Genomic DNA, 25,229 nt, shown 5'->3' on the forward strand with positions numbered 1-25,229 from the left:
CCAAGCAGGCTCCACACCGTCAGTGCAGAGCCAGACACGGGGCTCGATCCCATGGACCGTGAGATCACGGCCTGAGCCGAAACCAAGAGTCGGACGCTTAACCTACTGAGCCACCCGGCTGCCCCAGCAGTCTTGTTTCTTCCATCCCCTTTTGAGATGCCGCCTGCATCACATACACTGTTCCCACACAGATAGGGATCCATTTCTGACATACCGGAAAGACTTTCTTGTCTGTTCCATGGGTCTGTCAATGTTCTGGTACCACACCATCATTTAGCATCTCTCTCTCTCTCCTAAACGATTCCGGAATGCCAATCCCAGTGTGTGGGGTTTTCTTCTTCCACACCAAGCAATTCTCCCACACCAGGGGAGTGTCCTACAGTTCAACTCAAGTCTGACACCGTCTGCCTGGAGACGGCGTCCGAACCGCAGGCTGAGGGCTGGGTCCCACAAGGCTGCCTCTCCCCGCCCCCCCCGCCCCACCGCTCCCGCTTCAGATTCCCGGGTGTCACCTGTGCTCCTGACTCATGCCCCCCTCTTCTTGGGTTCAGTTAACTTGCGGGAGTGGGTCAGAGGAGTGAGAAACACTTTACTTACTGGATCACCGGTCTATTATAAAAGGACAGAACTCAGAAACAGCCAGACAGAGAGTTGCCCAGGGCGACCACTGGGGAGAGGGTGTGGAGCTTCCATACCTCCCCAGGGCACGACTAACCCCCAAATCTCTGCGCTCGCCAACCCGGAAGCACTTCGAACCCCATCCTTTTGGGTTCTTGCACAAGCTTTAGTATGTGAGCGCACGTGATTTAATCATTGGCCACAAGTGATCGAGTTCCATCTCTAGTCCCTCTCCCTTTACTGGAAGGTTGGGGGCGGGGCCGAAGGTTCCAAACCACAAATCCTGGTTGGTTCCCCTGGCAACCAGGGTGTTTTATGGTCCTTAGGTGCCTCCCCCCCCAGCCCAGGTCACCTCATTGGCCAAATAAGAGACACCCTGATGCTCTCATAAATTGCCAGCGTTTTAGGAGCTCAGAGCCAGAAATGCAGACAAAGGCCAAATGTATCTTTCTTATTATAAATCACAGTATCATAGAGTTATTTCCCTCTGTTGATTCTTTCAGAGGCTTCCTGGCTTCCTAATGTGTTTATATTTCCATTTGAACCTCAGAATCAATTTGGTTCAAAGCACAACTCTTTTGGTTTCTTAGGTATATATGTCTTGTAATTTTTTTTTAACTTTTTAAAATTGAAAATATCCAATACAGGTGCTAAATGTAGGCAGAATAGTGTGAGTGGACCTTCGTAGGCCAGCACTCAACTTCAACTATCGTTTACGGCCAATCTTCTTCATTGACCCCCCGAACGCATATCCTCCTTGTATATAAGTTTAAAACATACCCCAAATATATCATTTCATCTGTAAATATTTGTTTGTTTGTTTATTTAATTTAAATTTTAGAGGAGGGGGAGGGGCAGAGAGAGAGAGAGAATCCCCAGCAGGCTCCACACTGTCAGCGCAGAGCCTAATGTGGGGCCTCGAACTCTCCAACCGCGAGATCATGACCTGACCTGAGCTGAGATCAAGAGTTGGACGCTTAACAGACTGAGCCACCCAGGGGCCCTGATGTCGATTTATATAATTTGTATCTACTAACTTCCTGCAGCTTCTTCCTCGTTTGTAATGTATTCCTTAATTGACTTCACTTCATTTCAAGGAATTCATCAAGCCGTCTGCAAATAGTCAGGGACAGACTTTTTCTCTCATTTTTGCCTCTAATTTCTTCTGCTTACCTGGTTGCATTGAGCTGGTGCCTGCAGTCACTGTCCGATCACTGTTCTATATACATATACTTCATAGCGGTGATGGTGCATACCCATGGCTCATATGCTTATGCTTGTATGAATAATGGAGACTGTTGACTAATACCAGCTTCTTCCAAATACATACTTATTTTCAGTGCTTCCACATGATGCATCCTCAAAAGCTACACTACCACAAGAAGATTGAATTTATTTTTGTATTTTTTACGAGTAAAACTCATTCACATTTTCTGGGCAGGTATGAACCACTTTGAGGTTCCCCTCCCACCCCCATTTTGATGCCTATGGGTGCGATGAATCTAAGGAAGTAAAACGAGTCACATATTCTGGACCTGTGGTCACGGCCGTCTGCCTGACTTCCTCTAGGGGTACTCTCCTGGGGTGCCGTGGACCCTGAACCTATACAAACACGTGTACTTCGGGTGACCCCAGTTGCTGAGGATTTTAAGTTTCACACATAATAAAGGTTCGGAAACTTCGTGCTGAAAATAAAGAGAAGATACAAATCAATGCCTTATAAAGAAAACCATCTCAAAGAATCCCAAGGTATGCAGATCTAATGGAGAATTTGTGGACGCTTTCTTTCCTTCCTAAACAGTATTTTATGAGACACCAGTCTAATGGATGGGAAAACAAGTTCCTTTAAGTACAGGGCTCATAAGAAGGGTGAGAGAGAAGGAGATAATGTGGTGGTCTGGACATCAAATGCCTCTGCCCGTCCCACGGGGTCCCCGTGTGGGAACGGGAGACACGGCTGAACAATCAAATAGGAAACCCCACTGGGTCATTCGTTTCTGACACATATAGTGTTTTCAACTTAGATTATCTCAGCGTTGGCCGAGAGGTATCGTACGCAGCACACTTATTTTGACACGGTAGACGATGCCATCTTAAGTCTTCCTGTGGCTAATGAGAAATAATGAAAATATATTTCATATAACTTAATGGCTTTCAGGGGGTTTATATCTTAACAGGTGGCATTTTCTCCCCCTTGAGTTAGGAAGAGAGGTATCACTCACACTGTGTGATAGAAGTATTTATTCTCTCTTCCTGAGTTCCTGTCTCCCTACAACCATCTCTATCCCCTGTACCCAATGGGAGATAACATACTATCAAGGGAGCCCAAGAGGTAAGAGAAGGAGTGAGAAAATAATTATAGTAAAAAAAAAAGGGGGGGAGTAGCAAATAAGGAAGAATCTGGCTTAGAACACGTTCTGGTACTTGCCTGGTGTTTTGCATTAAAATCCACGTAGCATGGGGCGCCTGGGGGGCTCAGTCGGTTAAGTGTCCGACTCTTGGTTTCGGCTCAGGTCATGATCTCACAGTTTGTGAGTTCAAGCCCCACATCGGGCTCTGTGCTGACAGTGCAGAGCCTGCTTGGGACTCTCTCTCTCCCTCCCTCTCTCTCTCTCTGTGCCCCACCCTGCTCACTCTCTCTGTCTGTTTCTCAAAAATACATAAACTTAAAAAAATAATTTAAAAAAATCCATGTAGCACTTGGAGCTACAAATTAAAGTTCAGCTAAGCCTTCCTTAGCTCACACTTTGGTCATAATTATCCTCTCACAGCACTTTGCATCAACCCCACAAACCCATTCTGGGGATGGAGCTCCTCACACCCCATCTTTTCCCGGGGCTCTCATTACCTGGAGCTTGAATGTTTGAATGGTGGTTCCTGTTTTGTTATACACAAACCGACCCAGGAGAACTTCTTCTCCCTCACAGTGTTTCAAGATGCCCTGTGAAAGGAAACAACAGACATGGGGGCGTGTCACGAATGGATGCTCAGTTGAATAAACGGAGCCTGTTGTCTGTTCAAGTAGCCACAATTCACGAGACACCTTGGGTGTCTACCAGGGCGCGGTGCTGTGCTAGGTGCCAGTGCTTCCCTATAAACCCAAAAGGCATTTAACTGGGGGGCTTGTGAGGCAAGAAACGGGTTGACCACAGGGCTGACTGGACATATAGATGATAGGTAGATCAATCGATAAAACGATCGATTGATCAATAGATAGATGATAGTTGGATAGATAACAGATCAACCAACAGGTAGATGATAGATAGATAGATAGATAGATAGATAAGTAGATGATAGATGATAAATAGACGATAAATAAATAGTATCTATCTATAGACAGATTGACCAATACGTAGATGATAGATAAGTAAATGATAGATGGTGGATAAATAGATGATAGATGATAGAGACAGAGAACCAGAGCAAATCCCAGGATTAACTCTGGTCTAATAACTGAATTTGCTGTTGGCATACTTTGAATGAAGGAAACACAAAATAAGTTCCCATGCTGACCCAATGTTTTCCAAAATGAGCGAAATTTAACCCAATTGCCAGACTCAGACAACCCAAGTAACTCCAAAAAGTAAGCTTTTGTTGACTGAAAGAAAATAGTGTTATTTGTATGCTATTTCCCTTGGGCTTTTTCGTTCCTTCTCTACCCTTCAAAATGGAAGTTTTTTGAGAGGAGACAGCCTGGTGGAAATTAATTTTGTGAATCTAAACTTTGTCATTAGTTTCCCCAAATCATGGAAACACAATGCACGAAGGGTCCATTAGTTCAACCGTTTTATAATGAAAATTATATGATATGTAACTTTGATATGTAAACTTTATCACAATTTTTTAAACATGTCAGCTCTATACCTAACATGGGATTTGAACCCATGACCTCGGGATCAAGAGTCATACACTCCACTGACTGAGCCAGCCAGGTGCCCCATTATAATTTTATTAAAAGAATTGCCTACACCATGATTAAACAATGCAGCCACAATTATATGTACATACAATTCAAACCTCATTCATAGCTGACCCTAGAACATGGGTTCAACCATGTGGATCCACATACACATGGATTTATTTTGGTAAACATAGTACAGAACTGTATTTTCTCTTCCTTTTGACTTTCTCCTTTTTTAATGTTCATTTATTTTTGAAATTGAAAGAGAGCAAGTGGGGGAGGGACAGAGAGAGGAGGACAGAGGATCTGAAGTGGCTCTGTGCTGACAGCAGTGAGCCTGACATGGGGTTCGAACTCACGAACCTCGAGATCATCACCTGAGCCGAAGTCAGATGCTTAACCGACTGAGCCATCCAAGTGCCCCTTTTTGTGAGTTTCTTCATAACATTTTCTCCTCTCCAGCTTCCTTCCTTGGAGGAATACAGCATATAATGTATGTAACATACAAACTATGTGTTCATCGACTGTTTATGTTATTATAAAACTTCTGGTCACCGTAGGCTGTTAGTAGTTAAGTTTTTGGGTGGTCAAACATCACCACTGCTGGGGGCGGGGGGCCAGCTGTAGTTTATCCTGTTAAGGGAGGTGTGCGAGTTTTATTGCCGCCTTCTTTATCACTGCTTTAATTTCACTGCTTCATAAATTTGCTAAGAGAAGAGAAAAAGGATGAGAAGTGGTTTTTATTGCCTGACGGGCTACCCATAATTCATCTGTAATGAGCAACCGAGTGCGCCTCTCTGAGGTGGGGTTCGACCCGCTCAGATCCAACCTAAGTCAGCTGTAGGTGTCAGCAGACTCTGCGTCAAAGGGGAGCAGCTTCTGTTCTGTCCTGTGACCCCAGAATCATGGCATTTATAGGTGTTCCAATGGTGCACAGAGCAGGCCGGGCGCCCATGTTTTAACTGTGAGACCCCCTCCAGATGGGGTCACCGGGGAGCTGAAGAAAGGCACAAGTTGGGCGCCTGGGTGGCTCAGTCGTTGAAGTGTCTGCCTTTGGCTCAGGTTGTGATCTCATGGTTTGTGGGTTCGAGCCCCGCGTCGGGCTCTGCCTGCTTCAGATCCTCTGTCCCCCCTTCTCTCTGCCCCTTCCCCACTCACACTCTCTTAAAATAAATCAACTTAAAAAAATTTTTTTAAAGGCTTAAAAAAAAGAAAGGCATAAACCAACAGGGAACACCTGGGAACAGACACTAAGACAAGAAGTCTGCAGATAGCCAGCTGGTGACTGGTGGAGTGGCCTGGAGAAAGCACGGATTACCCTGTGTGTAGGGGGACCAGCAGCATGTTGATACTGTCATTGCAAGTATCCAGAAAGGGCAGAGACGGGGTCATGGGGTGGGGGATGGGAGGGGGCGGCGGGGGGGGGGGGAGGGTACCATGCACCTGTTCTCACAGCGTGTGGCTGGCCACGCTGAAATCTCCATGCAACAAGGTTGCGGGATTCCTTGAGGGTCAACCTAACCCTGTATCACACTGGGGGCTCCGGAAGAAACAGCCCAAGCAGACCACCCACCCAAGAAGCTCACACACGAAGTGTGCAGAGCTTTGAGCTAGCTTTTCACCCTTTGTCTCTGAAATGCGACAGAAAAGCATCACCAGACACGAGAGAAGAGCCACTTTCAACAAATAGGAAAAGTGGTATTTGGGGATAAAGACAGGGGAGGGAACAGAAGAAAACACCACAGAACTGAAACGAATTCTGTTAATATCTTCCAAAACTGAACATACTGTATCCATGAAGGAAGACATTTAGACATTAAAGATGGGAGTTATTTACAGAAAAAAGAAAAAGTCTTGGAATAATCATGACAGCAGAAATGAAGAATTCAGCAAGTGGGTTAAGATATAAGTTGGCAAAATCTTTCAGAAGGTGGAGCAAAGAAACAAAAGAGAATCAGAGAGAAAAGATTTTTTTTTAAATAATAGAAGAGGTGATTATGTTGAATCCCCAGGATGCAGAGATGAAGTTTATGCAGATCAGATAAGAGGGGGCAATGCGGACAAGAAGGACATCTTTAAAAAGTAAAATAAAGAAGAAACTTAGAAACTGTCTGACATGAAGGAACATAATGGCAGGATTTTGACACTCCTGAAAAAGAGATAATGAATGTTTTTGTGATAGGAATATAGAAAAGTAAGCAAATTATTTTTTAAGTTTATTTATTTATTGTGAGAGAGAGAGAGCAGGGGAGGGGCAGAGAGAGAGGGAGAGAGAGTCCCTAACAGGCTCTGCACTATCAGCACAGAGCCCGATGTGGGGCTCGATCCCATGAACCTCGAGATCATGACCTGAGCTGAAACCAAGAATCAGATGCTTAACCGACTGAGCCAGCCAGGTGCCTCAAGCAAAGTGAATTAAAAAGAGACATTTGTTGTCCTCAGGAACATCAAAACTCTTACACAAAGAAACTCGTATACGATATGGCTCAAATGACACGGTTACAGCGAAAACACTGCATACCGATTGAAAGTAAGAGATACTATCTGGCAGCATCTCGAACATGAAATGTAGGTTTACCATGTGATCTAGTAATTTCACTCCCAGGTACAGTTCCGAGTGAAAAGAAAACCAATGTCCACACAAAGACTCATACACAAACGTTCCCAGCAGCATTAATCATCACAGTCAAAAAAGTGGAAGCAAACTCAACACCCATCATCTGATGAATGGATACGTAAAACGTGGTCTATCCACCCAGAGAAGTAGTTATTATTCAACAATTGAAAAAATAAAGTGCCGACACGTTATGACACAGGTGAACCTTGAAAACATGATCCCAAGTGGGAGGAGCCATTCGCGAAGGACCACATGTTCTATGATTTCATTTATAGGAAATATCCAGAATGAGTGACTCTACAGAGACTAAGTAGGTCAGTGGTGGTGGGGAGTGACAGACAGAAGATGAGAGGTGACAGCTAACAAGTGCACATTTTCTGTCGGGAGCAATAAAAATGTTCCAGGGGCACCTGGGTGGCTCAGTTGTTGAGCGTCTGACTCTAGATTTTGGCTCAGGTCATGATCTCACAATTCGTGAGATCAAGCCCCACACCAGACTCTGTGCTAATAGTGCTTAGGATTCTCTCTCTCTCTCTCTTTCTCTTTCTGCCCTTCCCCTGACTCGAGCTCTCAAAAGAAATAAACATTTTTTAAACATGTTCTAAAATTGATGATAGGGATGCATCCTCAACTCTGTGAATATACCACAAGCCACTGAAGTGTACCTTTTATGTATTTGAATTGCTCGCGTGTGAATTACATCTCAATACACTTGTTGTTTTTTGTTGTTTGTTTTTTTTTTATAAAAAAGTAAGACATAAAACTTTGGGGAGGTTGGGAGAGCCACGGAAGAGGCTACTCTTCATTTTTCATCAAAGGATACCAATGGATTACAAGCAAAACTGAAAGATCAAGAAGTAGAAGTAGGGGCACCTGGCAGGCTCAGTGGGAGGAGAGTGTGACTCTGGATTTTGGGGGTGGTGATTTCAAGCCCCCACATTAGGTATAGAGAGTACCATTTTTTTTTTAATTTCTGTGTAATACTCCATTGTGTGCGTGTGTGTGTATGTATGTATGTATGTGTGTGTATATATATATATATATATATACATGCATATCTTTTATTTTATTTTTTATTTTTTAAAATTTACATCCAAATTAGTTAGCATCTAGTGCAACAATGATTCCAGGAGTAGATTCCTTAGTGCCCCTTCCCCATTTAGCCCATCCCCTCTCCCACAACCCCTCCAGTAACCCCCTGTTTGTTCTCCATATTTAAGTCTCTTACGTTTTGTCCCCCTCCCTGTTTTTATGTTATTTTTGTTTCCCTTCCCTCATGTTCATCTGTTTTGTCTCTTAACGTCCTCATATGAGTGAAGTCATATGATTTTTGTCTTTCTCTGACTGACTCATTTCACTTAGCATAATACCCTCCTGTTCCATCCACGTAGTTGCAAATGGCAAGATTCCATTCTTTTTGATTGCCGAGTAATACTCCATTGTATATATATACCACATTTTCTTTATCCACTCATCCATCGAGGGACATTTGGACTCTTTCCATACTTTGGCTATTGTTGATAGTGCTGCTATAAACATGGGGGTGCATGTGTCCCTTCGAAACAGCACACCTATATCCCGTGGATAAATGCCTAGTGGTGCAATTGCTGGGTCGTAGGGTAGTTCTATTTTTAGTTTTTTGAGGAACCTCCATACTGTTTTCCAGAGTGGCTGCACCAGCTTGCATTCCTAAGAGATTATTTTTCAAAAAGGGAATGTAGGGGTGCCTGGGTGGCTCAGTCTATTAAAGTGTCTGATTTCAGCTCAGGTCGTCATCTCGCAGTTCATGAGATCCAGCCCTGCGTCGGGCTCTGTGCTGACAGTGTGGAGCCTGCTTCGGATTCTCTCTCTCTCCCCTCTCCCTCTGCCTCTCCCCCACTTGTGCTTTATCTCTCTCTCAAAATAAATAAATAAACTTAAAAATAAAGAAGTAACAGGGGCGCCTGGGTGGCTCAGTCGGTTAAGTATCCGACTTCAGCTCAGGTCATGGTCTCACTGTTCCTGAGTTCGAGCCCCGAATCGGGCTCTGTGCTGACAGCTCAGAGCCTGCAGCCTGTTTCGGATTCTGTGTCTTTCTCTCTGTCTCTGCCCCTCCCCCGCCCATGCTCTGTCTCTGTCTCTCTCAAAAATAAACATACGTTAAAGAAAAATTTCTTAAAAAAGAAGTAACAATAAAAACAGATATGAAGGCAAGTACCCAAAGGAGTGGCTAAAACTGTTGCAGGCAGAAGCTTCCAGAGAGTAGAAACCTGGGGTGAGAGCCCTGGCACAAGAAAGTGCTGAATTATAAGCATATAAGAATGCTCATTTTTAAATTGTGCACAGATAGCTTTGAGAAAAGCAAAAAAAATTAAGTAATAGAACGTATCTGGTCCAACCCTTGCCTTGTCGATGGCAGAGCAGAGGTCCAGGGAACAAGTAACTCTCTCACAGTGATAAAAACGGTTAGCTGCTCATCCCAGCGTCTGATTCCCAGCCACCCCCTCCTATCATAACCCACTCTGAACACCGATTTTGATTGCCTCTCACATAGACGGAAAATTCCTTGGGTGCGCTGGAGATGTTTCCTGAGGGAGACACCTTCTGGGAGATGTGCTCCATGGTAACAGCAGTGGGTGTGATCTTCCTGGCGAGCTGGATCAGGGCGTGACCCTGAGAACCTGGAAAGGCCCAGCACTTTCCAGGATGGACATCTGGCTGAAAGAAAACATGGAGTTAATCTCTTATGTGGCTGTATAAATCCACCGCTGCAATATTGGTCAGCAAACCACTATTGACCACAGATCTCACTTATGCCCATAACATGAAGGCGTCTTATGGGTACATATCACGCAGGAAAACTGCCAAGATACCTATGGGTTCGGTTGTTCTTCCAGAGCACATTATGTTTATGGCAAACAAAGCCCTTTATTGCAGGATTATGTATTATATGATTAGATAATTGATTTACGGTGTTTTCTTTTGTTGCTCTAATTAGACTGTGGGCAGCTAGAAGGCGGCGAGCTGGCATGGGTGGTAAAGATATGATGGTGGTGGAGATGGAGAGGGCAGTGGTTGTAAGAAAGAAAAATGACTTCTACCATTTTCTAGATCTAGAGTCTGGAATGAGATCCATATGATTGCTCCTGAAGGGCTTCCTACCTTGAAAACTGACTTTAGGTTTGTAGGTTATAGTTAAGAAGAGCCCCACCATCTGTTGATGTCTGTCCAGAGTCTTTTGAATTGAACTTGAATGTTAGCGGAAATCTTATTTGGAAATTTCTCCTGTTGTAACTGGACTTTGTAAGAATGCATTGGCCTGAGCAGCATGTAGCACAGTGTGGGAGCTGAGGGGACATGCACCTTGAGCAGGTATTTGTTCAAAGACTGAAGCTTTCAAAGAAAAGGGGGGTGGGGCACAGAATCAACGTAAGGAAAAGACATGGAATGTCTATGTCCTATTTAAGAAGTCAAATCATCTAGTCTACTGATCTTAACATAAAAACAATTAATAATTAATCAATCATAATTTACTGCTCATACAATAAGAAATAATTTATATAGTTTGATGACTATTGAAATGCAAGAGGATGGGTTCAGATTCTGTGACAAGTTCAGAGTGGCCTCCGTTTCGGTGTTAATATTTTCATGATACATAATAAGAACAAAACCCAAAATAATAGATTCCTCTTAGTCTAGCTTTTACCTGAAGAATAACATCTGGGGGCATTTCATAGGTTAAGAACCCGATCCCATGCCAGTAAAGTTTTGCTTTATTATTTTTGTAACTTTCAGAGGTCCCAGCTTCAATGACAGAGGCCCCTAAAAAGATAAAATAATTAAAAAAAAAAAACATTATGCAACCCCAAACACTTCACTTGTATTTTATTTATTTTATTTTTAAGAGATATTTATTTATTTTTAGAAAGAGAGGGGGGCACAGAGGGACAGAGAATCCCAAGCAGGCCCCAAGTCGCCATCACAGAAGCCAACATGAGAATCGATACCATGAATCACAAAACATGAGATTATGACCTGAAGTGAAATTAAGAGTCAGACTTCCAACCAACTGAGCCACCAAGGCACCCCAGTCATTTATATATATATATAAATGTGTATATATATTGTATGTATATATATATATATATATACACACACACATATACAAATATATAACTGTATATATATGTATATAGAAATAACATTTTTTAAATGTTTATTTATTTTTGATAGAGAGAGAGCTAGCAGGAGAGGGGCAGAGACAGAGGGAGACAGAATCCCCATCAGGCACCACACTGTTAGCACAGAGCCCTATGTGGGGCTCGAACCCACAAACCGTGAGATCATAACCTGAGCTGAAACCACGAGTTGGAAGCTTAATCGACTGAGCCACCCCCCACCCCGGTCATTTGTATTTTAATAATGTTGTTAGCAAAGTATTCCCAGGCAGATTACAAGTAAGTTAAGGTTCACACTCAGGAACTGGCTGGGAAAGTATGACTTCTGGCTCTCATTACTGCTGAGATGTTGTCACTTTGAGAAAATCATGTTTGTTCTGTGTAATTTCACAAAACTTCTGAAACTGGTATTAACTGAATTCCAGAGCAGTTGCATCAGAGGTGGAAATATCATGTGCATAGTGTTTATTACTTAAACAGACATATGGACCCCCATATTTTCACAGCTCGTGTGATGAGACTTTATGTCAGCCCAATCTACTTGAAAAAAAGCATAAAACCCGACAATGTTATAAATGTATCCACAAGTTATATTCGTAAGAGCAATTCTGTAGATTCACTGAGCTTTAATTTTAACCGAAGAAATACAAAAGTATACTCATCAAATGTTATCCCTTCAGGTTATTTCATTTTAGAAGCAAAATGTAGTTTAGACACAAGAGATTAAGAAAATGCAAATCGTTTCCTCAAGCTGTATCTGGATATCACAATACAAAGCTAAAAATGCATGTACCTGACTGAGTATCCAATTGCCAGTATTTTTTCTGAGATGGCAGAATCTGAAATAGTTACTGTGCACCTAAGATTGCCAGATTTAGCAAGTAAAAATACAAGACTCCCAGTTAAATTTGAATTTCAGATAAAAAAAAATAAGCAATTTGGGGCGCCTGGGTGGCTCAGTCGGTTAAGCGTCCGACTTCAGCTCAGGTCATGATCTCACAGTCTGTGAGTTCGAGCCCCACATCAGGCTCTGTGCTGACAGCTCAGAGCCTGGAGCCTGTTTCGGATTCTGTGTCTCCCTCTCTCTCTGACCCTCCCCCGTTCATGCTCTGTCTCTCTCTGTCTCAAAAATAAATAAATGTTAAAAAAAAAATTTAAAAAAAAAAGCAATTTTTTAGTATAAGCGTGTCCCATACAATATATGGGAGATACTTATACTTAAAAGTTAGTTGCTGTTTGCCTGAAATTCACATGTAACTGGGCATCCTTTTTTTTTTTTTTTTAATACTAAGCAGGTTTTCTTTTCTTTTAAGATTTTTAAAATTTTATTTATTTTGTGAGAGAGACAGAGAGAGAGAGATAGAGAGAGAGAGGGAGAATCCCAAGTAGGCTCCAGGATATCAGCACAGAGCCCTACATGGGGTTTGATCCCATGAACCATGAGATCACAGCCTGGCCAAAATCAAGAGTCAGATGCTTAACCTACCAAGCCACACAGGTGCTCCTAAGCAGGTTTTCTTGATCAATTTTTTTTTAAGATCTTATTTTTAAGTAATCTCTACACCGAACAAGGGGCTTGAACTCACAACCCCGAGATCTCACAACCCCGAGATCAAATGTCAAACACTCTACTGACTGAGCCAGCCAGGCGCCCCAGGTATATAGTTTTTTTTTTTTTTTAAGAATGTATATGTATTTACTTTTTCATTCATTTATTTTTAAATTTCTAATCAGCTTTCTTGAGATAAAATCCACATACTACATTATTCACCCATTTCAAGAGTACAAGTGGGTGGTTTTTCGAATATTCACAGAGTTGTACAACCATGACCACAATCAATATTAGAACATTTCAATCAGGGGCACCTGGGTGGCTCAGTCAGTTGAGAGCCCAACTCTTAATTTTGGCTCAGGTCAAGATCTCACGGTTCGTGAGATCAAGCCCCATGTCAGGCTTTTTGCTGACAGCACAGAGCCTGCTTGGGATTTTCTTCCTCTCTCTCTGCTCCTCCCCTTCCCCAAAAAAATAAATAAACATTTTATTTTTTTAAATTTTTTTTAATGTTTATTAATTTTTGAGAGAGAGACAGACAGACAGACAGACAGACAGAGACAGAGCATGGGCAGGGGAGGGGTAGAGAGAGAGGGAGACACAGAATCCCAGGCAGGCTCCAGGCTCCGAGCTGTCAGCGCACAGCCGGACGTGGGGCTCAAACCCACGAACCGTGAGATCATGACCTGAGCCGAAGTCGGACACTTAACCCACTGAGCCACCCAGGCACCCCACAAATAAATAAACATTTTAAAAAAGAAATCTTTTCTGAACTTAGTCACAAGGATCTTTCTTTTAGAAGTTTTATAGCTTTAAACTTTACATTAAGGTCAGTCTCCCATTTTGAGTTAATTTTTGTAAGGTGTAAGTGATGAGTCGAGATTTATTTGCTGAAAATGTCTCACTTCTCCAGCACCATTAACTTGCCTTTTCTCCTTTGTCAAAAATCAACTTGCCCTCTATGTGTGGGACTATTTCTGGACTCACTATTCTGTTCCACTGATTTCAGCAAGACCACACTCTGTTAATTACTGTAGCTCTGTAATAAGCCTTAACATCAGAGAATGTCAATCCTCATACTTTGTTCTTCCTTTTCTTTTTTTTTTATATTTATTTTGAGAGAGAGAGAGAGAGCACGAGTGGGGAAGTGCAGAGAGAGAGTCAGAGGATCTGAAGCAGGCTCCAAGCTGACAGCAGAGAGCCCCATGCGGGGCTTGAACTCACAAACCACGAGATCCTGACGTCAGACGCTTAACTGAATGAACCTCCCAGGCTCCCCTGTTCTTCGTTTTCAAAACTGTTTTGGCTATTCTGGTTCCTCTGTGATTCCACATACATTTTAGAAACAACTTATAGATTTGTATAGACCATTCTGCTGGGATTAAGTCAATAGACCAGTTAGCAAGAATTGCCATCTTAAATGAATTGACCCTTCTAATCCATAAACGTGTAACTCACCCCCACGTGGGTCACTTCTGGGTTTTTCATTGCCCTCCACAATCTGCCTGCTTTTGTTTACTTTTCATCAGACTTGGGTAGTTGCTTTTTATATTTTGTCCAAAACTTTTAGTCGTATGTATTCAGTTGGTGGAGGAGGTGGGGGGATGGGAAGCTGGCATGGGCTCCCTCCGTCTTGGCTCAAGAAGCTGGTATCTTGTCTCACATTTATTGAGAAACCATAACCATTTTCTGCTTTCCCTTACTCTAGTGGGTTATCCCTGGACTTACACTTGTCATCATGAATTCTTCAAAATGGAAGCCGTAAATACATTCAATAGGGAAGAGGAAAGAAAGCATAAAAATGGTGTATCCAAATGCCAATACTGAAAAAAAAAAAAAAAAGGATTCTGCAGTTCACCTTCCTATGCTTTATCTCAATGCTGATTCTCCCCCAAACTTCAGGGAATTCAGGTTCAGCAACTCTCTTCTCTTGCTCTCTTTCAACACACACACACACACACACACACACACACACACACACACACACCCCGTATAATCATTCTAGTCCAAATGCTGTCAACTTGATACAGGATACAGATTTATGGCCCCACTATAAATCTGGCTTTGTCAGTTGGTAAATACCAGTGTGACTGCGTGTGGTTTACACTTTCTCCCTCTTTCTCTCTTTCTACATGGTTCACTGAACACATTGTTTATAGGCTATCACAGGCAGGTAGAGAATATTAAGGTTCATGGTCTAAACTCTAAGCACTTAAGCATTAATTTTATTAATGGCAAGACATTTAGAACACATCCTGTCTTTCACCACGATTATTCAATCACGAATAATGCATTTAAATTAGTCATTAGCCGTCATTGTAGGTTGTAATGATTGTGTCACCTGTTCTATTTTCTGCATCCCCAACCTCACTGTGACACATCAGCTTCCTTCATGGTCCTGGACTCATGCTAATGAAGACGCACACCTTTGCTGCCTCCGAGATGTGCACCCAGAAAACATCAACTACAACTATGTCTATCATCTGCCTCACTGTCTAGATTTGCTCATTTTTCCTCCTTCTCAATTACTGGACAGATAACTATGTTTTCTTAATAAACATATATGGAGAATCGAGACCCTTGGGAAGCATGAACTTTTTCCAGTTTTTACTCACCTGCTGACTTAAGGGCATAGTCAGCCATCTGGACTTGGTCTTCTCTCAACTTTTTAAGGATGGAATTCACCAAGTTTGACATTTCCTGTACAAATATTAAAAAGGGGTTTCTGTTAATCGCAGCCAAGTGTTTGAGTTTTGACAATTCACTTTGTCGATTTGGACCTATGGGCCATCATCTGCCAAATAACAATAACAGTGAACATCTACTGAGCTGCACACATCCAAGCACTGTGCACAGATTTCTAATGACCTTTATGGCTCTGTGGGATCGCCACTCCCTGGGGCAGCTGACATGTGTCCAGACACCCTCCAAGTCCCAGCAAGGTTGGACCGAAGGCCCCTTTGGAAGCCCCAACAACTGCCTGTCGTACTGTGATCCCCACCACCCCCCATCATTCGGGTCTCATTTAGTAATAAAGACTTGAACATTCTGTAAGTATTCAGGAATCAAGGCAGTTGACAGAGAGCATGTGACTGCTTGTTAGCAGGTATCCATCCTTTGAGTTAATACTGGACTCTTGGTTACGCAAGAAGACCACTGATTTCACCTCAGGTCATGATCTCACAGGTCATGGGATCGAGCCCCATGTCAGCCTCTGCAATCACAGCACAGAGCCTGCTTGGATTTCTCTGCACCACGCCCCCTTTCCCTCCCTGCTCTCTCTCTCTCAAAATAAATAAATAAACTTAAAAAAATATATTGGCTTCTTAATGGCATTCTGATTCTCAAAAAGCAGAAGCCCCACCCTTCAAGCTGTGACTGATGGAAGCCCTGTCCCAGGGCCATGACAAAATAGGGTCTGGAAGACAGCAGGTGTCAGGGTGAGGTTTCTGGGTGCTTCAGAAAGTAGACATCATTCCCTCTATCCCTGCCTCTCTGCCCATGCTGTCTCTCTCAAAATAAATAGATAAATAAACTTAAAAATATACTTTTAAAAATAGGGCCACCTGGGTAGCTCAGTCAGTTGAGTGTCCGACTCTTGATTTCAGCTCAGGTCATGATCTCACAGTTTGTGAGTTTGAGCCCCATGTCAGGCTCTGTACTGACAGTGTGGAGCCTACTTAGGATTTTCTCTCTCTCTCTCTCTCTCTTTCTCTCTCTCTCTCTCTCTCCACCCTTTTTGCTCGTGCTCTTTTCCTTTCTCTCAAAATAAATAAACAAAAAAATGTATAATATTTTTATTTATGGACCTGAATCAGGCGCACTTGACCTTATCAGTACCCAGCATGGGGCTCAACCCCACCAACCATGAGATCATGACCTGAGCCGAAATTAAGAGTCAAGACACTTAACTGACTGAGCCACCCAGGCGCCCCCAAAATGCTTTGTTCTTTAAGTACATGTGTATAGACATCAGAGGCTGCCACTTCTGAATGATCTTCTGTTTGTTTTACTGGAAAATAAAACAGAATCAGTCATTTATTTTGGCGGGAAGTCAGTCATATTGCCACAGTCTTCTCTGCGATTCAGCAGTGATGAAAAATTGGGTGTGTGCGGCAAGCTTTCCTGAGGTAAGCTGCTGTTAGGGAGAAGGTTAAAGAGGAGGACACAAGCCACATAACAGCCTGCACTCGATCTTTCTGCGCCGAGAAGCCGTGGAGTGTGACCCCCCCCCCAAGCCTCCCTCACCTCGTCGATGGCCCCCATGGGGTTCCGGTCCTCGCCTCCGTCCGTGTCCCCGCTGTAGTTGTGCAGACCATCTCGCGTATCTCTAAGCAAAGCCTTCAGAACATCTATTTGTTCAATCAAAAATAGAATTTCTCGGAAGTTGTTCTCCAGAGTCTGGCTTTCCTTCCTGTGAATGGAGACCCCCAGTGTGAAGGGTGGGAGTGGGGGCTTTCCATCACCAGCCAGGCTTCAGGAGCAGCCGAGGAAGAAGTGATGAGGCTTTATGTTGTAGCTGAGACCAAGTCTCGAGAGAGAGCTCAGGGCCACCCCTTTGTCTAAAGAACCGCCTCTAACTACCGATGAAAGGCAAGGACACTCAGGGGAAGCTTCTGGAAGGCGGCCCAATGCTTAGGACGCACTCTTCCCAGGCAACTGAGGCTCATCCAACCTTGCATGTCCCTCCCTCAGGGCTCTGGCCACCCTGACTGAGGCTGGGTGATTTCATGGTGTGAATCCTCAAGCCTAACCCCCACCTTATTCGAATGGGAAACCCTCTGCATCGCCAGTGGGGCATGGAGCTGTGGTCTTCAACCTGAGCCCTGAGGAGGGCTGGAGGCTGCAGTCTGGGGCAACTCCCTGTCACTGTCACTGGCGAGGAGGGTGCCAGACTTTACTCTTGAAGAATGGGTTCTGGCATTTTGACAGTTTGAAAATGACTGGTGGGCCTGAATAAGAACATGTCAAGCCAGTAGGTATTTCTCTCTCTCTCTCTTTTTTAATGTTTATTTATTTTTGGGAGAGAAAGAGAGAGAGTGTGAGTAGGGGAGGGACAGAGAGAGAGGAGGACAGAGGATCTCAAGCAGGCTCTGCACTGACAGCAGACAGCTGGATGCAGGGCTCGAACTGTGAGCTCATGACCTGAGCTGAAGTCGGACGCTCAACTGAGTGAGCCACCCAGGCGCCCCAACAACAGGTATTCTCTTATGTTGAAAAATGTAAGCACTACTTATCTAGTATTTTCTCCCCAATTTGTAAAACAATACATGTTCACGGTTTAGAAAATATAAAACGCTTCCAGAAATAAACACCGTTATAGTTTGGTGTGTTTCTAACACTTTTTATTCCATGCAAAAAAGTTAGTAACAAAGTAGAGATCCTGTTGACAATTTTGTGTCCTGCTGCACATTAAATACATTAAATATATTTTGGAGTTATTTTGATGACTTCATAATTCTCCATTGTACGGATATTCTCGAACGCATTTAACCATCAGCCTGATTTTCTTATCTAGGCTGGTTTTCCATTTTTTTCATCGTAATCCATCTTGAAAGCACTTCTCAGCGTACAACTCCCTAAGGAATGACCCACAGGGAGGGCGCCTGGAGTGGCTCAGTCGGTTAAGCCTCCGACTACTGGTTTCAGCTCAGGTCCTGATCTCACAGTCCATGAGTTTGACCCCCATGTCAGGCTCCACGCTGACAGTGCGGAGCCTGCTTGGGATTCTTTCTCTCTCCCTCTCTTGTTCCTCCCCCACTTGTGCTCACTCTCTCTCTCTCTCTCTCTCTCTCAAAATAAATAAACCTAAAAAAAAAGAATGACCCACAGAAGCAGGAATGATTTCATTTTTATAGTTTTACGAAAACATCCCGCTGCTGCAGTTCCGCCAGAAAGCCCTGCGTGGCAGAAAAATCTCACTCACTTTAAAAGCTCCAGGTGCTCCTTTGGCATACGAAGTCTGGCCTGGAAAACAAACAAACAAACAAACCAAATCAGTCCCAGTCCTGCCTGTCTGAATAGTTAGTCTTCTTATTCGTAAAGGGGAGAGAAATCACATTTCCACCCTGATACACATGCATGGCAGGTAGGACGCTGAGTGTCCTCTGAGACACCTGCGTCCTTTCCAGCCTTTCCTTGGAAAAGTCACGTTCAGGGGAGATGATCTGAAAGTGGGGAGCCTGTTGTACTGGAGTCCGAGAGGCTGGCTGTCTGTGAGGACACAGAACGGGCCGGGGGGGGGGGGGGGGGGGGGGGCAGAAGGGGGGGGGGGGGGAGAAAGAGGGAGGGAGGGGGGCAGAGGGCCATGCTGCGGCCTTAGGCTGTCCTTGTAAACAGTGAGGGGCATCCCCTTTCTACAGGAGGGACCTGATCATCGATCATCGGAAGAAGCGTGGACATTGATCTAGGCTGACAGGTGTCTGAACAGGACCATCTCCTGTTTGCACGGGTGATGCGGCCCTGTGGCTTCCAGGCCCGCCTACAAATGACTGCAAACCCAGCAGCCTCCAACAGTAGACAGGTGCTCTCTTGGTCTTGGAGGCAAGAAGTCAAATCAAGGTGCCGGCAGGGCCGTGCTTCCCTCTGAAGCTGGGCGGGAGGGACCCCCTCTGCCTCCTGGTCCTTCTGGGGTCTGGTGGCTCCCGGCTCCCCGGCGTGGAGCTGCCTCACCCAGTCTCTGCCCGGTGCCCAGGCCTTTCCGCCAGGCGCCTCTTCAGGGACACCTGTCCCTGGGTCAAGGGCCCGGCTGGGAAATTCAGGATCCCTAAGTGTGTCTGAGGAGACTCTTTCCAAATCGAGGTCACGCTCACAGATTCTCAGGCCACGGGACTGGCCTTCGGGGGTCACCTTTCAACCTGCCGATGCGCTGTCTGGGCAACGGTTCCCCATCCTTCTCTGCTGTTACCGCTTCTCTGTCTCAAAGACCTGACCTCCTCCAAGCTGGCTCTGCGGAAAAACAGCGCAGGCACGGAGGGCATCCCATTGGAGGGTCCCCTCTGAGGACCGTGGGGCCAAAAGCAGCACGTTGTGGCACCCGGAAAAGATGACCTCCCCCCTGCCGTTTGTATGTTTTTAACCTGCTGAGCAATTTAATTCCCTGTAGGCTCCCCTCAACATGTTTCCTTTGCCAGGGACGTGGATTTGGGGGCTGATTTTGGGCAGGGAGAGACATTTATTTCTAGTTTTCTGGTTTCTGTCAGTACGGGAAATGTTTTCAACTTTTATCTCTTGTTTTCACCTTTGGCCTTAAAAGTCCATACAGGAGTGCCCAGGTGGCTCAGTCGGTTAAGCGTCTGACTCTTGGTTTTGGCTCAGGTCATGATCTCACGGTTCGTGAGTTCAAGCCCCATGACAGCGTGGAGCCTGCCTGGGATTTTCTGTCTCTGCCTCTCTCCCCCGCGAAAAATAAATAAATAAATTTAAAAAAATATCCATACAGAAAATACTCCCTCATTTATTTGCTGCTAAATGCGTTTGGGGGTTCCTTGAAAACTAAACGTCTCAGGATTAAAAAAATACATATTTTATTTTGGCTTCTCCCCCAAAGGGTTTCAGCTGTTTCCTACTATAGGCACACACACAGCGTGACGCATACAATTAATTCCCTCAACTGTTCCAATCCAGTTTCCTGGAGGCATATCCAGTGTTTGAAAAGCACTATCAAGTTATTAAGATTCAAAATAAAAAGGTCACTAAAAAAACTGTGAATCGTTTATCTGTCTTTCAGGAGTTTATCCTAAGTAAGAAATTAAGCACGGTTGGAAAGATTTGGCAATGGGGATGTTTATAATATAGAAAAACTGCAAACAATTCAATTGTCTGGAAATATGTATTATTGAATATGAAATTGTTTTTCACATATTTATTCAGATATAGTCACTGGAAATTAGGCAGACATAAAATGCCATTATAACATGGTATCTAGAGAGAAGGGAAAGTTGTATAAAGTCTATCATTAATTGAATAAAAGCAGATTCTATGGTCCACAGCTTAGGATCTAAAAAGAAGTCACCCGGGGTGCCTGGGTGGCTCAGTCAGTTAAGCGTCTGACTCTTGATCTCGGTTCAAGTCATGATCTCATGGTTGGTGAGTTTGAGCCCCGTATCGGGCTCCACGCTGCCAGCATGGAGCCTGCTTAGGATTCTGTGTCCCCCTCCCCCTCTGCCCCTCCCCTGCTGGTTATCTCTCTCTCTCAAAAATAAAACATAGAAAGAAGTCACCCAGAAATAAGCCCCAGTCAGTGTCATGTGATTTCTAACAGGGCTTTCTCCTGTGTGTAAGACAAGGTAACACTGGTCAACAGTGTGACCGAAGCGAAACCCTGTCCTCATGAAACACACGCTCTAGGTGCTCAGCCGGAGGCACTTTTAGGGGGAAGGCGCTGCTGGGTGTGCTGTCTGCCCCCAAACTGACACACGGAGGGGAAGAATGTCTTTTGAAAAGAGACCTTCATTTTTTGTGTTGGTATCTAGTGAGCCCCCCGTGTGTCTAGGGACTACGTTAGGCTCTGGACAAGCTTCTTGCTTGTTACCTTCCAGTAGGAGGATCAGAGGGGCAGGAAGAGGCTCTGCAAGTCAACCAATCGTCCACAGCAAAGTGCAGGCTGGGATGTGCAGGGCAAGGTCATGGGCAGTCTAGCTGGCCGCAGAAGGCTCTCTGAGGAGAGGACACTTGGGCTGGTCTGGAAAGTCAGAGAGGAGACCCCTTCTGCAAGACCTGGGCAGAACACCACAGGCAAAGCCCTGGCAGAAACCGCCAGGGGAATTTGAGTGTATGAGGCCAGGTTCTCCAGAGAAACAGAACCAGTGTCAGGAGAGAGAGGGAAAGACACACAATTGGGGAGCTTGGCAAGTCTAACACCTGCAGGGGAGGCTGGCATCCTGGAGGCCCAGAGAAGGGCTCATATTGTAGCTCAAGTCTGAAGGCTGTTTGGAGACAGAATTTCTTCCTTTTTCTCTTAAGACCTTCAAATGGTTGGGTGCGGCCCACCCACATGATGGAGGATAATTTGCTTTACTTACAGCCTGTCAGCTTAATGTTAATCACATCAAAAAATATCTTCACGGCACATCTAGACTAGTGTTTGGCCAAACATCCGGGCACATAGCCTAGTGAAGTTGACCCACAGAATTAGCCATCGAAATAGGAGTTAATCCCAAATTGGCAGTAACAGCTGAATTCTCTGTTGTCCACGCCAAATTCTCATCTCTGTTCCCTGGTGATAACCTGACTATCTGGCCCCAGTTCCAGTTTTTAATTTTTTAATGTTTACTATTTATTGTTGAGAGACAGAGAGAAACAGAGTGTGAGCAGGGGAGAGGCAGAGAGAGAGAGGGAGACACAGAATCTGAAGCAGGCTCCAGGCTCCAAGCTGTCAGCACGGAGCCCGACGCGGGGCTCGAACTCATGGACCGAGAGATCATGACCTGAGCCGAAGTCAGACGCCCAACCGACTGAGCCACCCAGGAGCCCCTGGGATCCTGGTCTTTGATGTGAGGACCACGTGGTAGAGGGGATTCCTCAGGCTGGCCTTCCTTGTGAGGTTTCCTTGTGTTCTTCTTTCATCCGGACCCAGGCACCCAGGATACACAGATCCTCAGTGTTTGCAGAAAGGTAGCTTCTTCGCGACTGGGAGCGATTCCAGGTTTCAACCTATGAACTTCCCAGGGAACAGCCCTCACTGGGTTGGAATGCGGAGGGGACCCAACCAGCACCCTCTCCCCATGTAGGGACCCCACACGACCAGACACACTGGACTCCAGCGGCTGCTGGCTGAGCCAGGAAACGGGGTCTCCAAGGGAAGTGGCCATGAAATCAAGTGCAAGGTCACTGACGGGGTGGAGTCCGTCTGTCTGGCCTTCTTTCCGAGGAGCAGTGGCTCACCCGGCTCCTGTCATTCTTCTCAGCTCTGGTCTTTGGAGGCCAGCGCGTGGGGTGGGCGAGACCCAGGCTGGAATGCAGGAGAGGCAGAGGCGGGTGGGCCAGAGAGGGGACACCCGTGTCTGGCCTCAGTCTAAGCCCACTGAGATCAAACTGGCTTCGGGACAAAGGGGAGGCTGGCCCATCCAGAGCATCAGGCAGTGGCTAACACTATTTGCCATTTTCTATGTGCTGGGGCTTCCCTTGAGGAGCTGCCTTAGCTCAGGTGTTGTGACAGAACACCCTGGACACTGGGGGCTGATGAACAACGGAGACCGATTTCTCACAGTCCTGGAGGCTGGACGTCTGAGTTCAAGGCCGGCAGACTGAGCGTCTGGTGAGAACTACTTCCTGGTTCTTAGGGTCTCCTTGCTGTGTCCTCACATGGTGGAGCGATGGTTGGGGAGCAGTCTGGGGTCTCCCCATGACCTCACCCAAAGGCCAAAGGCCCCTCCTCCACATACCTGGGGCTTGGGTTTCAACCGGGAGGGAACACAGTCTGTGGCATTCTGACCCGGCACCCCAAATGAATGTCCTTTGCGGGTGCAAAATACGTCCGTTCTGTCCCAATAGCCTCCAAAGTCTTAGTTCATTCCAGCCTGACTGAAAAGTCTAAAGTTCACAGCCTCGGGCGGTTGGGTGGCTCAGGGGCGCCTGCGTGGCTCAGTCGGTTAAGCCTCCGACTTCGGCTCAGGTCATGATCTCACAGTTCGTGAGTTAGAGCCCTGCGTCGGGCTCTGTGCTGACAGCTCAGAGCCTGGAGCCTGCTTCACAATCTGTGTCTCCCTCTCTTTCTGCCCCTTCCCTGCTCATGCTGTGTCTCTCTGTCTCAAAAAAAAAAAAAAAAAAAAAAAAAAAACCATTAAAAAAATTAAAAAAAAATAAATAAATAAGTTCACAGCCTCATCAAAATAGCATCTAAGTCAGATACAGGTGAGATCCTAGAAGCAAATTTCCTTCCAGATGTGAAACTGTGGAATCAAACGTGTTCTGTGTGAAATCAGCGATGGGACAGGCACAGGATAGACACCTCATTGCCAATGGGAAGAAACAGGGCGGACCAGAGTTTGCAAACATTCAGTCTATGGCAAGAGCCCGCGGGGATCAGAGGCTGGGCGAATTTGCAGGGTCTCTCAGCCAGAAAGCCACTTATTAGAACGCTGATCCCTATGTTATTTCCATTAGATATTCACATGCAAAACAAATGTTACCTTTGTTTGCATGTGAATATCTAATCTGGCGTACTAAATTTTAAACGAGTGACATACAAAATGACTTAACAAAAGATCACCTGGTAATTATAAAGTCTGGAACCGCATTCTGCAATTAGAGCATAAAAGTGACTGGATTTCTGAGGAAACTCTGTTTCTTTCAGCCACATGTGATTCCCAAGCCCTGTTAAAGAAAATACCAACTCTGAGTTTGCAAACATTTATGATGTTTTGCACATATTTATAGGAATTTCTCTAAGTGTGAAGGATACATACAATGTTAAAAAGAATATCGGGGGCCGCTGGGTGGCTCAGTTGGTTAAGCGTCCAACTCTTAGTTTTGGCTCAGGTTATGATTTCATAGTTCGTGGGTTCAAGCCCCACATCAGGCTCTGTGCTGACAGTGTGGAGCCTGCTTGGGATTCTCTTTCCCTCTCTCTTTGCCCGCCCCCCGCCCCGTGCTTGTGTGTGTGAGCTCGCGCTCTCTCTCTCTCTCTCTCCCACGTGCAAAAATAAATAAATAGATAAATAAATAAATCAACATTTCAAAAAATAAAAAGAATATCAGATACTTGGGTGACAGTATGGAAAATGGCAATATTGGGTGCTTCACAAAATCAGTTCTCCCTTGAAGTGTTCAGACACTGGCAAAGGCAAACAGGACCAACAATTTTTGGACTCCGAAATCTAATCCCAAACTTAAAGCAACTAGAGGACTGAAGAAAAAAGCAGATTATTTTTGTTAAAGGGCAGTGTGGAACTTCCATTCCCCTGCCTGCCACCCTCCATTCCCCAGCATGGGGGCAGGGCTGCGGGATGGCAGGGAACATTCTTGGGGGGGGGGGGGGGACAACTAATACCGATTTGTTCTTAAAACAGACGGTGAGTTCTGACCTGCCTGGCGTTCCTGCTTCCTCGGGTTAGAAGGGGTTTCTGGTAGGCTGTGATGTCTGTTAAAAGATTTAAGGACATAAACTGGCCTTGCCCACCTGGGAAAGGGACGGTGAATGGGACAAGTGACAGACAGACAGACCCAAGAGCGTGGGAGGGAGAAGTGAGAGGAGGCAGTCTCTTGTAGGAATAAGAGCTTGGAAGGGAAAAGGTGCAGCACTGTGCACGTCCAGCATGGGACACATGTTTAGGACAGACCGTAGACACGATCCCACACTTGCACCTCTGGTGGCCCTGCGGGCTCTGTGTGAGCAGGAGGTGATGGCTAAGCCGGCAGTGTGGGGGATCGGTGTACTGAGAG

General features: G+C 45.1%; 1 protein-coding gene across 1 annotated transcript in view; it reads right to left on the reverse strand.

Moving 5' to 3' along the window:
* Positions 1-1,986: 1,986 nt before the first annotated feature.
* SUN3 (Sad1 and UNC84 domain containing 3) overlaps positions 1,987-25,229 on the reverse strand; it is a 31,125-nt gene continuing 7,882 nt past the window's right edge. Inside the window, exons 3-10 of the mRNA XM_049641225.1 lie at positions 24,058-24,161; positions 18,772-18,812; positions 17,094-17,259; positions 15,461-15,545; positions 10,822-10,937; positions 9,666-9,833; positions 3,467-3,559; positions 1,987-2,303 (exon numbers count right to left, since the gene is read on the reverse strand). Of these exons, the coding sequence (XP_049497182.1) occupies positions 2,184-2,303; positions 3,467-3,559; positions 9,666-9,833; positions 10,822-10,937; positions 15,461-15,545; positions 17,094-17,259; positions 18,772-18,812; positions 24,058-24,161 (893 nt within the window). The 3' untranslated portion in view covers positions 1,987-2,183. The remainder of the gene's footprint in view (positions 2,304-3,466; positions 3,560-9,665; positions 9,834-10,821; positions 10,938-15,460; positions 15,546-17,093; positions 17,260-18,771; positions 18,813-24,057; positions 24,162-25,229) is intronic.

Source organism: Panthera uncia, chromosome A2 (genome assembly GCF_023721935.1).
Source record: "Panthera uncia isolate 11264 chromosome A2, Puncia_PCG_1.0, whole genome shotgun sequence".
In the NCBI taxonomy this organism is placed as follows: domain Eukaryota; kingdom Metazoa; phylum Chordata; class Mammalia; order Carnivora; family Felidae; genus Panthera; species Panthera uncia.